The sequence below is a fragment of the Labrus bergylta genome, chromosome 10 (assembly GCF_963930695.1).
Source record: "Labrus bergylta chromosome 10, fLabBer1.1, whole genome shotgun sequence".
Lineage (NCBI taxonomy): Eukaryota > Metazoa > Chordata > Actinopteri > Labriformes > Labridae > Labrus > Labrus bergylta.
This window is the reverse complement of record NC_089204.1, coordinates 610,997-628,538: the sequence shown is the minus strand read 5'-3', so window position 1 is coordinate 628,538 and position 17,542 is coordinate 610,997. Positions and strand designations below refer to the sequence as shown.

The window sequence follows — 17,542 nt, the reverse complement described above, 5'->3', positions numbered from 1 at the left end:
TTTCTAAACTACAGGTTAGTGGGTAGACTACCACCCCTGATGGAAAGGGAGGGGGTTATTTTGCCCCATGGCGCTCCATGTTCAAAAAACGAGTAAGTCAACTTGATGGCATCTTACACAACACGCCCTGGGCGTGATGTCAAGACTTCAGGTGGTGATGGCACGCCAACAGTCTCAGTGTCCGCAGGTACAGGGCTTTGAGAGACTGCTGTCCGACAGTGTGAGTCTCCACATGTTTCTGGTTTACAATCTGCAAATACCTGCAATTTCTTCTTGTGATATCCCCATGTGGTGTTTTCACGAATGAATGTGGACTGTGACCCCACCCTCATTCCATGCCTTCTTTCTGTCAGTCTTAAATTCCACTGTCACCAAAACCCAGGACAAGAAGCTGCTCTGCAGAGTGTCTCCTGTCAAAGATACTTTCATAGGCCCACTTGGCCTTGGCGTTTTTATGTTTAACTGTAGACAGATTGGGCCAGGCTGGCCTCAGCTGATGTTTGTGGACTGTGGTCCGTAATCTTATTCCAATAAGAATACTGTACTCTCTTTAGTTGGTTCAGTGGCTGTGTCTCTGTGGCTCAGTAGAGTGAGCTGAGGGTCAAGCTAGCTAAGGATACTTAAAGAATAGCTGTTTTCTCTGCCATTCCGTTAGCTTATGGATAATATGAGCTTGACGTTGTGAGTTGGATGATGTATTCACACATCTCGAAACTACTGGGGGTTGATTTGAGGGCTGTTACTGTCATTAGCTCTCCAGGTATCCCGAACCATGCAAATATTCTAACCAGCTTGTTTATACCATCTTCATTTGTAGTCCTGGTGAGGTTTAGTATTTTTGCATAGTGATGAGTCGTTTGCAGTGCTGGCTGGGTTTGTGCTCATTGCAGTGAAGACATTAAGACTAGGGAAGTTACGATTCACTCAACTCACGATACATTTCACGATACTGGGTTCACAATACGATTCTCTCACGATTTATTTTACAAAATGAGACTGAAGAAAAATGTTGTGATAAATCAGCATCAGCAGTCGGAAATATACATGGGCCCAGGTATCGTCTTTGTGTGGGAAACACTGGAAACTAAATATTTCCAAACAGGTTGTTGGTATTAAGTTGTCATTTTTATTGTGCTGCACTTTTTTTTGGATCTGGGCAAATGTCAGTGTTGTGTGGAGTTAAAGTGCCAGTTATAGCGCTAGCCCTTAGAAGGCCTACAGCGTGGCTGCCAGAAGTCAATAATAAATAATATTCTTTTTATGAATATATTTGCCTCCTGCGTAAAATGTGTGTAGAAATATGCCTACAGTGTACTGGAAAGCCAAATATTTTCGGAGGTGGTACGTAGTCTAAAAAGTTTGAGAACCACTGATATAGGATTCAGTATTTTGGGGGTGACGTAGAACCATATGCAACATTAAAACCTCCAACAGCCCCCCGGAAGTTTTTACAGCAGGAAATGTGTCTGGTTAGTTATTCTATTCATGGGTGCACAGTCGCACACTGTACAAGTGGACATCCATTTTGATTTTATGAGTTATCCATAGTTGGCGCTTAGCTTACAGTAGCTGAGCTGATTGACAGGCGAAAGTGATGTAATGGTAGGTCAAGAGGCTTAAAACCCTCCTAAGCTGAAACTCTCAGCCTGAAGTTAGGTTGACTGAAAGTTAGGCTGTGACAGGATTTCCAATGAGCCTCTGGAGCCCCCTGCGGTAACAGATGGATGACATTACTCAGTCTTCATCAATTACTATTTAGAGTCTATGATTAAAACCCAATTTTCAAAGATTCTGTTTGAGATCCCAGAGAAAAATCAGTGTCCTTCAGATGTAACACACAGAGACCTGTTGTAAAATGAAGCAGTGTTAAACTGAATGTTTTCAAGAAGATATTTTTTTCCTTACATAAATTCTTAAATTGCATAATCCCTTATTCTTTAGAAACTACTTAAGACATTATATTCACTTTGCCTTATTCAATATTTTACACAACATACTATGCTAGATCCACATATTCTCTCCACTGCATAATAAATCTTTAAAAATTAACAAACTTTTATCATCTTTTTCTAGGTGATTACTGCCATCAACTTTGGCGTTTGGTTCCTGACTCATCTACCAGTCTGCTGCAGAGGTTTAGAAATTATGAAATATAACCAAATGACCTCTGAACAAGCACAAATTTGACAGTTTAATGTTAGTAAATGTTAATGATTTTGTTATTTGTTACCTATTGGTTATGTGTGTTGTCATTACTAATACTGAAGTACCTTAAATGGTGAATTTTGGGCAAGTTCATAATATTGGGAAAACATTATTTTGAATAAATTTATAATTTAATGTCTACAATGTCTTCTACATGGAAACAAAAAATGCCTCTGCAATTATGAGTTTAATGTGAAAAAGATTAACTGTTTCAATGGGCATCAACAAATATCAAATTGTGAAAATTGTAGTGGAAAAATATTTAATGCTGTGTATTACTTAATACTTTATGATTTGTGTGTTTCCACTGTTCAATGTGACTCAGCATGATCCTCTCTACTGAATAACATACTTTCCCTAATCAAAGTACATTGACAAGAAACCCCTGTAAATTAACACAGATGTACCCTAGCAAGGTACAAAGTCCATCTTCTACTACTATGTGGCATAAGATATGTAAACATAACCCTGTGCCTACGTGACTGTCTAGTATGTGTGTATGTGACTGGTAAGGTATTAAACCTCTGGATGGAGACAGAAGAGGGAAGCAGACTCCTGAACCTTATTTTGTTGTGACTTTGTCTGTTCGATTGTAGTTTTGCTGATCAGATTTTGATTAATTATCTGTTTGATTAACTTTCATTACAATAAATTACTTTAAATATATTTGACTGATGATATTATTTATCACCAGGAAATCTATAGACATTTCCATAACGAAAATCATTGCTTTGTATCCCACATACAATCATTCCTTTGTGTATTCTTGTGTACAGTAAAGCCTATGGAAATTTGAGTTGAAAAAGTAAAACATTTAAATGTGATATCAAAATGAACTGTTTCATTGGGCATTGGCAAATATCAAGGGGAAAATGATTTTTAAAAACTGTTTAAAAAAACTGAATAGCAGTTAAACCTAACCCTAACCCTACCCTAACCCTGAATAGCAGAGACATTAAAAACAAACAATACAAAGAAAATAAAAGCTTAACAGAGGGACAGTTGACAAACAAGAGTTTTGCAGTGATGAGTTGATCTCAGAAGCTTAGTGTCTGGGTAATTTTCTGCTTCATCACTCTGAGAGCAGCTATGAGCAACTGTACACAAAAAGGTGATCTACAAGATCACGCAGGAATAAAGAGAAAAACTTGCATACATGTTGCTTTGTCTTTCCGAGGATGATTTGCTGTTCATTCTGTGCCTGTTTTCAAAATACGATCATGAATCCGTATATTGTGTTTAATTTCCAAATTGACCGGATGCTCTACAGCTTGACGTGTGCTTGCAGTGGGCTCCTTCAAAAGTATACTCGGAGTGCATTTGAAATGGAGCACAGCGTAGTTGCACCGCACAGCGCACACTGAATGTGCTAATTGACAGTCCCCTTTTTCAGTTTGTAGTCTGCCGCAAAACCAAAGAAGACGTCGATAACGTTGACAACCAGCTGCGTTTTTTTAAAAGACAGCCTTGGAAGGAGTGTGCAATATGGCGTCCTGAACACACCAAATTAACTGAGAGCTGTTCCCCACAGGTTAAAAGTCAAATGTGAAAGATAACCTACAGAACAGTTACTTGCATAGAATTATACTGTTACGGTTAGTACAAATTCTGGACCCAAAAGCACGACTCAGATAGGCAGGATCAAGTTGATAACAAAAAGGTTTATTTCCAAAAGTGACTCAAAAGGTGCAAGGAGGAGGGGTAGTGCGAGGTTCCCAGTGGCAGTGTCCGTGATCCCAGAGTGGTGTCCAAAAAGCACAGGTGAGGTGAAGCAAAAAACACGAACAGTGATCTGGCGCAAGGCAGTGAAGAAAAACAGGGTTAGCTACACAAGCTATCACAAAGAGCACTAGAATCCAAGAGAGTCCAATGCCACGTGAGCAGGTGAAACAATCTGGCGCCGAGGTGAAGCAGAAGGAAGTCTTTGTAGTCGAGATCCTGATGACCAACTAGCTGCACCTGGCGCCACCTGAGAACATCAGCCCCGCCCACCAAACTCATACAGACAGGGGAGAGACACGAGGATTAAACAGACAGGGGCCGTATCCGAATTGCCAAGTACATACTCAATCTTTCAGTAGGCAGTAGGCAGTATGCAGTACGTACTATCCATGCTGCATACTGTTAGTACCTACTATTCAGTATGCACACAAAGTAGGCAGATGTTTGTGCCTACTTCTTCTGATTCATTCAGTATGGAAGTGACGTCATTTACGTTTCCCGAACCAACCGCATTCACCCGTTTTTTCTTTTTTTCTTTAGTTTTATTCATGCGCATATACAGTCAGGTAAAGAAAAAACAATATCACAATGTAAATCAAGTAAAAGGCAGATTGAATAACTAAATAACATACAGTACATAAAGAAAAGTACAAATGAAAGACAATAAGATACAGAATATAAAATAAACCAATAAAGACACATTTAAATATTTAAATCATTATTTAGATAGAGGGGGAAAGGTTTTATAATAATGCAGATATTTGTTATATTGTCTGTTGTTAATTTAAAGTAAATTTAAAGTACTTTAAATTAAGATTAAAAATTGATTAAATTAATCCACGCTCGTTTGTTTTGATTTGGAGGCAGACGTGACGTGACGATTTACGTTTAATTTCGCACAGCATTGTGGGTGGTAAAATACAATTCATTTCCTGAAAGCACGCATCCGATCCATACTGCGTAAAACCCGGAAGTTAGTATCCATACTGAAATGTTCAGTATACTGCGCGGACCCAAAAAATGCATACTGAATGACCACGAAAGTTCAGTATACTGAAATTCCATACTGAATAGTACGTACTGCATACTGTGACAATTTGGAAAGGGCCAGGGAATGACAACCAATCCAACAAAAGGGGAAGGAAAGGCTGCCATGATGTGAATCATGACAAGTACAGCTGTTTCATCTGATTTTGTCTGAGTTACTCCTACTAACAGTATTTTTACTTTGAAACAACACTTTGAGTTAGAAAATGTAGTCAGAACAGGTATTCATTGTAAGTGTCACTTTATGTCTGAGAAGCATGTTTTATGTCACTTTCGATCTCAGCTTCACAAGATACGTTTAATTTGATCAGTATAGCTGGTAATAGCGTTGTCTGGCTCAGGGAATGTTAATTTTGATTTTATTTCATGTAACTGCGCTCATTTTTTTAACAATACAGCTGTGTAATGTTTGTAAAACCCGAAGATGAACCAGGCGGAAAACGACGTAGCAATGTATAGGCTTTAATCCAGAGGCTGCTGGTTACATGCACGAACAGTGACTAACTAGCCTTGACTGTGCTTACATGACTGCTCTATATAAATGTGTCACCCATAGCTGGCGTTGTTGCTTCACTTAAAGCTGTCATCAATATTACATTGCTCTTTTTTTTTTTCTCTAACAAAGAAACAAAATGATACAAATGTTGGTATGCTGAACCTGCTCTTCAAACATACTTCAAAACTTGCCTGATAACAGAACATTGCAAATCTGAAAATAAAACAGAATAGATCAAATCTGTCTGAAAACAGAAAAATCAAGTTTTCTTTTTTTAACTGTTCTACTTTGTTGTTTGTTTTTTTAAACTGTAGAATAATTGAAATGAACAAATGAACAAAAGTTGTCCATCTTGGTATTCCAATGTCATTGTCTCTCCACTCCACACATTTCAAGTAGCAATTGTCATTTCAAGTAGCAATTGTTTATTTGTAGTCCTTCAAGTATGTGGGAGGATGTCTGAGTCGTGTGGGGTATCTTGCTGTATTCACGACCTTCGTCATCAGGATCAGCTGAGATGTCCAGTAGCTGTGGTGGTATCTTCTTGAAGGATGAAGAATTCCTGACGATGCAGTGCCCATCTCTAGCCGCTGTAACCATGGAGCCTTTGGTATTGGTCACAGTGTATGGCTTGTTGTTGTATGGTGTGGTGAGCTTGTTTTTCTTGTGCTGACGATGAAGTGCAGTGTCCCCTGGAGTAAGTGTGTGTGGTTTGGCATGATGATGAAAGTCAGCCTGAGATTTCATTTTGTTTCATTTTTTCATTTAGTCTGCACTCACACTGTGCCATGGAGATTCTGGTAGAACTGACATTTTTAGTGGCTCAATCTGTGTAACTTACGGTGGCCCTGAAGTGCAAAACACAAGGACAAATAAGAAAACACAACCACAAATCACATAACACAACCACAAATTACAAAACACAACAATAAATCACATAACACAACCACAAATTACAAAACACAACAACAAATAAGAAAACACAACCACAAATAAGAAAACACAACAACAAATATGAACACAACATCAAAAAAGAAAACATAACCACAAATTACAAAACACAACAACAAATAAAAAAACACAACAACAAATAAGAAAACACAAGGACAAATAAGAAAACACAACAACAAATACGAACACACAAGGACAAATAAGAAAACACAACAACAAATCACAAAACACAACCACAAATTACAAAACACAACCACAAATTACAAAAAAATACCACAAATAATAAAACACAACAACAAATCACAAAACACAACCACAAATTACAAAACACAAACTCAAATTACAAAACACAATCACAAAGAAAAAAAAAAACACAAATAAGAAAACCCAACAACAAATCACAAAACACAACCACAGATAAGAAAACACAACAACAAATCACAAAACACAACCACAAATCACAAAACACAACAACAAATAAGAAAACACAACCACAAATAACATAACACAACCACAAATTACAAAACACAACAACAAATCACAAAACACAACAACAAATTACAAAACACAACCACAAAGAAAAAAAAAACACAAATAAGAAAACCCAACAACAAATCACAAAAGACAACCACAGATAAGAAAACACAACCACAAATAAGAAACCACAACCACAAATCACAAAACACAACAACAAATAAGAAAACACAACCACAAATAACATAACACAACCCCAAATTACAAAACACAACAATAAATCACAAAACACAACAACAAATTACAAAACACAACCACAAATAAGAAAACACAACAACAAATCACATAACACAACCCCAAATTACAAAACACAACAACAAATCACAAAACACAACAACAAATTACAAAACACAACCACAAATAAGAAAACACAACAACAAATCACATAACACAACCCCAAATTACAAAACACAACAACAAATTACAAAACATAACCACAAATTACAAAACACAACCACAAATTATAAAACCCAACCACAAATAAGAAAACACAATGACAAATCACATAACACAACCCCAAATTACAAAACACAACAACAAATCACAAAACACAACCACAACTAAGAAAACACAACCACAAATTACAAAACACAACAACAAATTACAAAACACAACCACAAATTACAGAACACAACCACAAATCAAAAAACACAACAACAAATTACAAAACACAACCACAACTAAGAAAACACAACCACAAATCAAAAAACACAACAACAAATTACAAAACACAACCACAAATAAGAAAACACAACAACAAATTACAAAACCCAACCACAAATTACAAAACCCAACCACAAATTACAAAACACAAGAACAAATAAGAAAACACAACCACAAATTACAAAACACAACAACAAATTACAAAACATAACCACAAATTACAAAACACAACCACAAATTACAAAACACAAGAACAAATCACAAAACACAACCACAAATCAAAAAACACAACAACAAATCACAAAACACAACCACAAATTACAAAACACAACCACAAAACACAACAACAAACTACAAAACACCACCACAAATCAAAAAACACTACGACAAATCACAAAACACAACAACAAATTACAAAACACAACCAAAATTACAAAACACAACAACAAATAAGAAAACACAACCACAAATCAAAAAAACACAACAACAAATAAGAAAACACAACCACAAATCAATAAACACAACAACAAATCACAAAACACAACCCCAAATTACAAAACACAACAACAAATCACAAAACACAACAACAAATAAGAAAACACAACCACAAATAAGAAACCACAACCACAAATCAATAAACACAACAACAAATCACAAAACACAACCCCAAATTACAAAACACAACCACAAATTACAAAACACAACCACAAATAAGAAACCACAACCACAAATCAATAAACACAACAACAAATCACAAAACACAACCACAAATAAGAAACCACAACCACAAATTACAAAACACAACAACAAATTACAAAACACAACCACAAATCAAAAAACACAACAACAAATTACAAAACACCACCACAAATCAAAAAACACTACGACAAATCACAAAACACCACCACAAATTACAAAACACAACCACAAATCAAAAAACACAACAACAAATAAGAAAACACAACCACAAATCAAAAAACACAACAACAAATTACAAAACACAACCACAAATCAAAAAACACAACAACAAATAAGAAAACACAACCACAAATCAATAAACACAACAACAAATCACAAAACACAACCCCAAATTACAAAACACAACAACAAATCACAAAACACAACAACAAATAAGAAAACACAACCACAAATTACTAAACACAACCACAAATAAGAAACCACAACCACAAATCAATAAACACAACAACAAATCACAAAACACAACCCCAAATTACAAAACACAACCACAAATTACAAAACACAACCACAAATAAGAAACCACAACCACAAATCAATAAACACAACAACAAATCACAAAACACAACCCCAAATTACAAAACACAACAACAAATCACAAAACACAACAACAAATAAGAAAACACAACCACAAATTACAAAACACAACCACAAATAAGAAACCACAACCACAAATTACAAAACACAACAACAAATTACAAAACAGAACAACAAATCACCAAACACAACATCAAATAAGAAAACACAACCACAAAACACAACCACAAATAAGAAACCACAACCACAAATTACAAAACACAACAACAAATTACAAAACATAACCACAAATTACAAAACACAACCACAAATCAAAAAACACAACAACAAATTACAAAACACCACCACAAATCAAAAAACACTACGACAAATCACAAAACACCACCACAAATTACAAAACACAACCACAAATCAAAAAACACAACAACAAATAAGAAAACACAACCACAAATCAAAAAACACAACAACAAATTACAAAACACAACCACAAATCAAAAAACACTACGACAAATCACAAAACACAACCACAAATTACAAAACACAACCACAAATCAAAAAACACAACAACAAATAAGAAAACACAACCACAAATCAATAAACACAACAACAAATAAGAAAACACAACCACAAATTACAAAACACAACCACAAATAAGAAACACAACCACAAATAAGAAACCACAACCACAAATCAATAAACACAACAACAAATCACAAAACACAACCCCAAATTACAAAACACAACAACAAATCACAAAACACAACAACAAATAAGAAAACACAACCACAAATTACAAAACACAACCACAAATAAGAAACCACAACCACAAATTACAAAACACAACAACAAATTACAAAACAGAACAACAAATCACCAAACACAACAACAAATAAGAAAACACAACCACAAATCACAAAACACAACCACAAATAAGAAACCACAAATTACAAAACAAAACAACAAATTACAAAACATAACCACAAATTACAAAACACAACCACAAATCAAAAAACACAACAACAAATTACAAAACACCACCACAAATCAAAAAACACTACGACAAATCACAAAACACCACCACAAATTACAAAACACAACCACAAATCAAAAAACACAACAACAAATAAGAAAACACAACCACAAATCAAAAAACACAACAACAAATTACAAAACACAACCACAAATCAAAAAACACTACGACAAATCACAAAACACAACCACAAATTACAAAACACAACCACAAATCAAAAAACACAACAACAAATAAGAAAACACAACCACAAATCAATAAACACAACAACAAATCACAAAACACAACCACAAATTACAAAACACAAAAACAAATCAAAAAACACAACCACAAATCAAAAAACACAATGATATTAACTTTAATGGAAAATATAGGTACCTGCAGTCGTCAAGGATCGTCGCTGATTGGACGAACGCAATGTCCATCTTTTCAACCGGAAGTAAACGCTTCATACGCCTTTGGCAGAGAACTGTCAACGAAGTAAGCAGAGATTTAAAATTCATGATGTATTGCCCAAATTGTGGCTAAGATCTCCCAAAAAATGTACGGCCGAACTTTTGCAGTGGTTGTGGCAAGAGGTTACAAGATTTGACATCCATTAAGAGTGATTGTATTATCCCCTGTGACTGCTGATAAACATTGTTTGACTCTGAGGCAGTCACTGACAGACCTGGGGCCCGTTTCTGAAAGAAGGTTGAACAAACCCTCAGTCTAACCCTGAGCTCTGAGCTGATTTGCTCTCAGATGGGAAACTCTGAGTTTTTGGTTCCAGATCAGCAGATTTGAATTAGTTAAATCAACTCTGAGTAGGTCCACTCGGTGTTCAGCGAGTGCACCACGACAATAAAAAGCCAACATGAATGGAGCCCCGATACTAGGATTTACCATGGCAATAGGTGACAAAAAAGAGATCCTCCTAATTTAACCATCTCGAAATACATCAATATCTTCATGTGGCCACAGGCTACGGCGGCAAAGGAGAGAAAAGTGGTGTAAGAGAAAACAGCTGCTCGCGTCAGCACGTAAAGTCTATTAATTTAATATCTAATCAGAATTATAATATTGCAGGTCAAAACTGATGGAATGGTAGGCTATTCAACCTATACAATTTATTTTCATTAAGATGCAATCCAGCAGAAGAAAATTGACTTTTAAACAGCTCAAAATGAAATATAATAACATAACAGGCTCATATAGATTCATAGTTAACTTCATTCAGAGTTTATTTGAATGTGCATTAACTTTATCCTCAACATAAAGCTGTATTCACACACATAGGCTAGATGTCCTCTCACCTTTATCCTGTTTAGTTTAGAAATTAACCCTATCAACATCTCCCGACGTTAATGTAGCATAAGCTCTAATTCTCTGAGGAGTAATGCAGCCCCTTCTTACCGACTTAAAGACATGCCATGTTCGATAAAATAGTTTGTTTTATACGCTGTAGTAGGCTATTGCCATCCTAACATATCATATTAAAACAACTTGGATTTTTATTCAGACAAATGGTCACTAACACGGCGTGATACGGACTGAATGAAAGAATGAGGAAATGAAATGGCATTTCTCTCTGAAAGAGGGAGGAGACCTAGAGAAACTCGAGGTTCATTGAAGAAAACCTGCTCCCGACCAGGTTAAGTTCACAGACTCAGTTACTATAGTAATTGACTCAGAGGTAAAGTAACCTCTCCCTCTGAAACAGCCTGGAGTTACCCCTCTTTCTTGGGTTTGAGTGACCTCCTCTTCTGAAACGGAACACCCAGAGTTTCCCTCATTTCAGGGTTAACTGACTCAGAGTTTACACAAAACCTTCTTTCAGAAATGGGCCCCAGATCTGTTAATGTATTTAGATGTTTTCAAAACTTGGAAACGGTTCACACTTCACGGTTCTTGTCCTGATTTTAGCTCCTTGTTTTTTATTTTGCTGTTTCTTTGTTTTCATGGCTTACTCTCATTCGAAAAAATACTATGACAGTGTATTTACTAACAAATATAATGTATTCTGCAACATATGTTGGTTTTCAATAAATAAAACAACACTTTATGATGGTAAAATACTGGTGTGTACAGATGTCAATTGTGTAATTTGTTGTGAATTATTTAGCTTGTGACTTCTGTAGCATTAATGCACAGTATCTGCTGTTAACATGGCATACTATACAAGGAAACTGTCAACTAGATTTTCTACATGTAGTGTAAATAGTGATATCAGTTCACACAGACTAAAATATTTTGTGCTTGCAAGAATTCCAGTTACCAAACCTGAAAATTGAAAGTACCACATTTGAGAATTTTGGTAGATCGTCCTTTTATTAACAATTAAAACCCTTTATGCCACTTATATGTCAGTTCACAATTAAGACTCTAGAATTTCCCAAAATATAAGCACTTACAGTCCAGTCAGTAATGTATGGCCCTAAAGCCATCTCCTGCTAAAGCAGAAACATTTTTTCTCAGCTATATGTTTACTGTAACATGGAATATGTGATAAGGGCTTCAGTATAGTCCATATCTATAACCCAGCTATTTTGTGGCTGCTGTAATCCATTTGTTTCACAGCCTGTTGTAGATAATCCTGAATGTCTGGGTCACCGCATGAATCAATTGTTTCCCTGGCCTCCGGAAACACATTTAGTTCCCTGTCTTCAACAGCAAATCCACAGTCCCTTGAAACAAACCTGCAAATTCAGGCAATTATAGAATTATGAAAGGGTTTTTACCAAGATATTAGAAATGTAGTTTCTTGTTGATGCAGAAATGTGAAAGTAAACAAATGCAGGACAACTAGCCTATAAATTATATTAAATACTATAATTTCCAAAAATATACAATAATCCAAATATAGTTACCATAACGAGTGCAGTGCAATTTGTTATAATACAATATTCAGTTTATGATCATTTATGATGTGGAGTACCTGTGAGGCAACAAATAGAGTTCATTTGGAATCCCTCCAGGACATGAGGCAAGTCTGGATGGTTGAATCCTGTCCAGAGGTCCCTACATTTTTATTTATTTTTTATTTCTTTATTTAAAAGGGACAACACACATTAATTAACAAGAGCAACAAAGTCACACATGTAAATGTGCCAGATTTAGCCTTGCAGGCTAATTTTCATCTGCAGTCCCTGGCAGGTTGATGACATTTAAGAAAACATTAAAAAGCAAACAGGAAAATGCAACACAAAAACATAGACACAAGAACACATAAGTATAACAAATTAAACAACACATATGCATGGAAGAAATTGATAAAGCAGCACACAGACATAAAATAAAAATGTGTGTAACATATAGCACATTTAAATACATGAGCATTTAAACACTGACAAAAGCACAGACTACAAGTAAAGACAAAGTATATTAATCCAGATTATGGCAGCATGTCTGATTTTTGAATAACCATTGTTTTATAGATTTAGAAAAGGATTTCAGAGATGTTATGTTCCTTAGTTCTGTGGGTATAGTATTCCAAGTATGTGTTGCTCGATAAGAAAAGACTGATTGCCCAAAACTACTTTTTTTACATGGAATTTTACAATCCCCTCTTGCAGATGCTCTGGTAGATGTATTTAGATTTTGTTAAATGAATTAATTGAGTGGAGGGGGAGCCATATGATGAAAAAATTTATATACAAGTAAAATGTCGGCTAATTTAATCATTTTTTCCCAGTTTAATAAATTATATTTAGTTAGGATTTTACAATGATGATATGAATTTGACTTTTTATCCAACATTTTTAAGGTCTGTTTATAAAGTGTCTCAACTGATCTTAATGTGGTCCGTCCTGTTTGTGTCCAACTGGTGATACAGTAATTCATATGTGATAAAATCATGGCATTCATGTACAACTTTGAGGCCTCCGTAGTTAAATTATTCCTAATGTGTCTGAAATTCGCTAAATTAAATTTTATTCTATTCACTACTTTTTAACTTGTGATTTAAATGTAAGTTTTGAATCTATTAATATTCCTAGATATTTAAACTCTTGTACCACTAAGAGTGTTCTTCCTTCTACCGTAACAGGAGGATCTGGATCTTTATTTGCAGATTTTTTTTAAAAACATACATACTGTGTTATTGACATTGAGGTGCAGACATGAATTTGCTAACCAATTTGAGATGTTGACCATTGTAGCTGATAACTCTTCTGCAGCTTGCCTCTTGTTTTTAGTGTGTAGATATATGACTGAGTCATCAGCATACATCTGACAAGTTACAGTAGGTGGACAGACTTCAGGTAGGTCATTAATATATAAACTAAATAACAGGGGACCCAAAATTGAACCTTGGGGTACACCCACATGAATGTCAGTTATATTTTAATTTGTATGATCCACACGAACACATTGTTTCCTGTCTGTTAGGTATGATTTTATCCATTTAATGACATCAGGTGAGAAATTAAACTTAGATAACTTGGCAATTAAAACCTCATAATTAACCAAATCGAAGGCTTTCTTTAAATCAAGAAAAACAGCTCCCACAACTCCACCCTTATCCAATTTAGACTTAATACTTTCCAAAAGAAAACAATTAGCCGTTTCCGTAGAGTGATTTTTTCGAAACCCGAATTGCATAGGATGCAATGGGACAGAACCTATATTTAAATGGGTGGTAATCTGTTCAGAGATCCATTTCTCTGCAATTTTTGATGCTACTGGAAGAATGCAACAGTGTGATCACCTGATTTGAATACTGGTGTGATTATAGCAGTTTTCCAGGAGTCGGGAAACACTCCTTCATTGATGGACCAATTTACAATTTTTGATATAGAAGGGTTAAGTGCCTCCTTATGGGTTTTAATAAATACTGTATCCATCCCATATATATCTTTAGCCCTCGAACCATGAAGAGAAGAGATAATCATATTTACTTTAGAGTCTGTCACTTCTCTGAATATCAAAGTGGGAGCATCTTTGTTTAAAGGGGTAAGAGAGTAATTTGATCCAGAAAAATTCTGAGATAGAGTTTTTGTAGAATTAATAAAATAACAATTAAATGCGGCTGCCACTTTACTCGAATCATGAGTTAAATTTCCCTCTATATTAATTTCTATTGGTTTACTAATGTCATTTAGTTTCCCTGTCAATTTTTTAAAATTCTGCCAGATTTCTTTGGTATTTCCCCTGGCTTCATGAATAGCATTAATAAAAAATGTTGCTTTTGCCTGCCTGAGCTCTTTTAAAACTTTATTTCTCAGTGTAGTATAAAGACGTCTCTCATGGACCAGTTTATTTTTAAGAGCCATTTTAAGGGCATGGTCCCTCTGTTTCATTAGTGACCGAATAGCCTCATTTATCCAAGGTAGGTGGTTTTTTGTAACTGGTTTACACCTAATTTTTCTCTTAAAGCTGTGTATGATTGTTTCAAGTTTAACCATGAAAGAATTACAGTTATCATCAACACTTTTATCATAGTGAATGACATTTGGGCAGAGAGATTTAATTTGAGAATAATACATTCCATGTCATTAACACAGGAAAAATGAATTTGTCTACAATTTATACTGTCTTTGACATTAAACAATACACCGCTACCCTGACCATTAGATCTGTCTCTTCTAAACATATTGTAGCCATGAACATTTAATACGTCAGCAGGAGAATTTTCGTGTAACCATGTTTCTGACAAGCAGAGGAAGTCCAAGTTTGATTCATATAAAAGATGCTGTAGCTGATCATTTTTAGGAACAGCACTTCGGATATTTAAATGTCCCCCTAATAATCTGCTTGGTTTGGCCTGAGGATCCCACAGCATGCGAGCGTGGTTTACAGTTCTGAAAAGTTTAATACTTTACAAGTTTAATACTAGTAAACTTTTGTTCCAATTGTTCCACAATTGCAGGATTTATTTTGCGCTTTATCCTGTTTATTGATCCACAGTTATTTTGTTGCACATGATTTTCCGTGCACTGTGTCATAGCGCACGATAAAATCACCGCTGGTAGTGTAGTGAAGACAGTATAAAACTCACCCAGACTGGCGGCTTCGGGTTTCAAGCAGATTGTTGTTTAAAACAGTAAACTCAGGATAGTGATGGATATTCTCCACGAGTGCATCTCGATGGTAATCTGGACCCACATCTCCCTCAATTGGCCCGGGATTAAGATGAACATCTCCCTCAAGCAGAAGGGTAAACAACAGGTAGCCAGAGAGTTTCCGCAGTAGTTGGGGAGCCTTGCGCGTAATTGTTTTATTTGAAAAAGCAGCATTTGGGATGGTCGCTTTTCCGTTGTTAAGGACTTTGCGATATAAAGCAACATTTCCGGCAGGAAAACATATGTCAGCAGTATATCCACAGAACAAAGGGAGCTCAAAAAGTTTGGAGCAGCTGTTGTCATTCCCCGTGCGTTGATTGATTGCATTGAAACACGGCCGTACTGAATTAACAAAAAGAGCAACAGTATAGATGGCGATCAAAGTGGTAATCTTGAAATACAGGAAGGTGCCTCTAGATACATTACCACGTTTACTGTATCGCTTGTTCAGAGAATGAGTTTGAGAGTTATTGAGTTTTTTGGAGCTGAATGGCAGCGAGGCAGCACCTGCCTGACCGCACGCCGCCATACTCTCCACTTCTAGTGGACACTGGAGGAGGTCTTTCTGCAGAACATTACTGAAGCAGAATCTCAGTAAGCACTGGTGTTCATGGCAACCGTTGAAATGTCCAGAGTCTCTTAGGTCTCCAAACAGGTCCATCCAAAACTGAGACCTAGGAATACATTAAATGCAAAGAGGAGAAATGTTTAATTGATTGAATAATCCAGAGGGCTGAGATGAGGAATGTTATCAGGATTTTAAAGAGTGGTCTGAAAAAAATAATTCATAATAGTCACCACTTCTCATTTTGATCTGATCACTAGGCAATACATAGTTACATACCTTCCTCTTCTGAAAAAGGACCATCATGACTCGATACGCTAATTCCCTATTGATGAGCCGTCACTGTGGCTTGACGAGCCTCCATAGTAGTCCGTATGTGCATGGCGGAGGGCACATTGTATTGCTGCCATTGTCCCATTTTCTGTTCTGAGGTCAGTTCTTAATCTCATTGGGATCACACCAACACTTTTAATATACAATTAATATAATTGTGCGCGATGACAGATGGGTTGTTGTTAGTATTTCCACAAACAAGCCACATTATTCTTCTCGAAAAGCCATCTATACATCCTGAGAGGGCCAATCCAAAGGGTTTCCGTTTGTCATAGCTATCTGCATGCCATATGTAGTTCGGACCGATGGAATGATACATGCGTCTTGTAAACCTCCAGCATGTTCTCAAAGCCGTCCCACGTGGATTTAGTTGTTTCAACAAGTTCATAACTACTTCTCGTTTCACACGTAGTTTGTGTTTTTGTTGAAGAACTTGCCACATAGTCCGATAGCCGAAGAGTTGCCAGAGCCCCTGCAGCTCAGTCTGAATGGCACGTCTCACCTCGGCTAGTGGAGAATAGTTCCGTCGTCTGTACAAACCTGCTTCTTTTAAACGTGTCTTTAGCGTACGGCTATTTTAATGTTGTGATAGGTTGACAGCATATCTAATATCACCTCATATGTATGGCCTGCATCAAAATATTCTCTGAGAGTAGAGACTA

The 17,542-nt window shown here is 36.1% G+C and overlaps 1 protein-coding gene across 4 annotated transcripts in view; it reads left to right on the top strand.

The window, feature by feature from the left end:
* dnajc12 (DnaJ (Hsp40) homolog, subfamily C, member 12) overlaps nt 1-17,542 on the top strand; it is a 101,449-nt gene that overhangs the window by 78,827 nt on the left and 5,080 nt on the right. For 2 of the 4 annotated variants that reach the window (XM_065959549.1, XM_020654465.3), the window contains one exon: nt 2,074-2,871. The exons of the other annotated variants lie outside the window; for them this stretch is intronic. In XM_065959549.1, coding sequence (XP_065815621.1) covers nt 2,074-2,156 — 83 coding nt within the window. In that variant the 3' untranslated portion in view covers nt 2,157-2,871. Of the gene's footprint in view, nt 1-2,073; nt 2,872-17,542 lie in introns of those variants that run through there. 4 annotated transcript variants of the gene reach the window in all.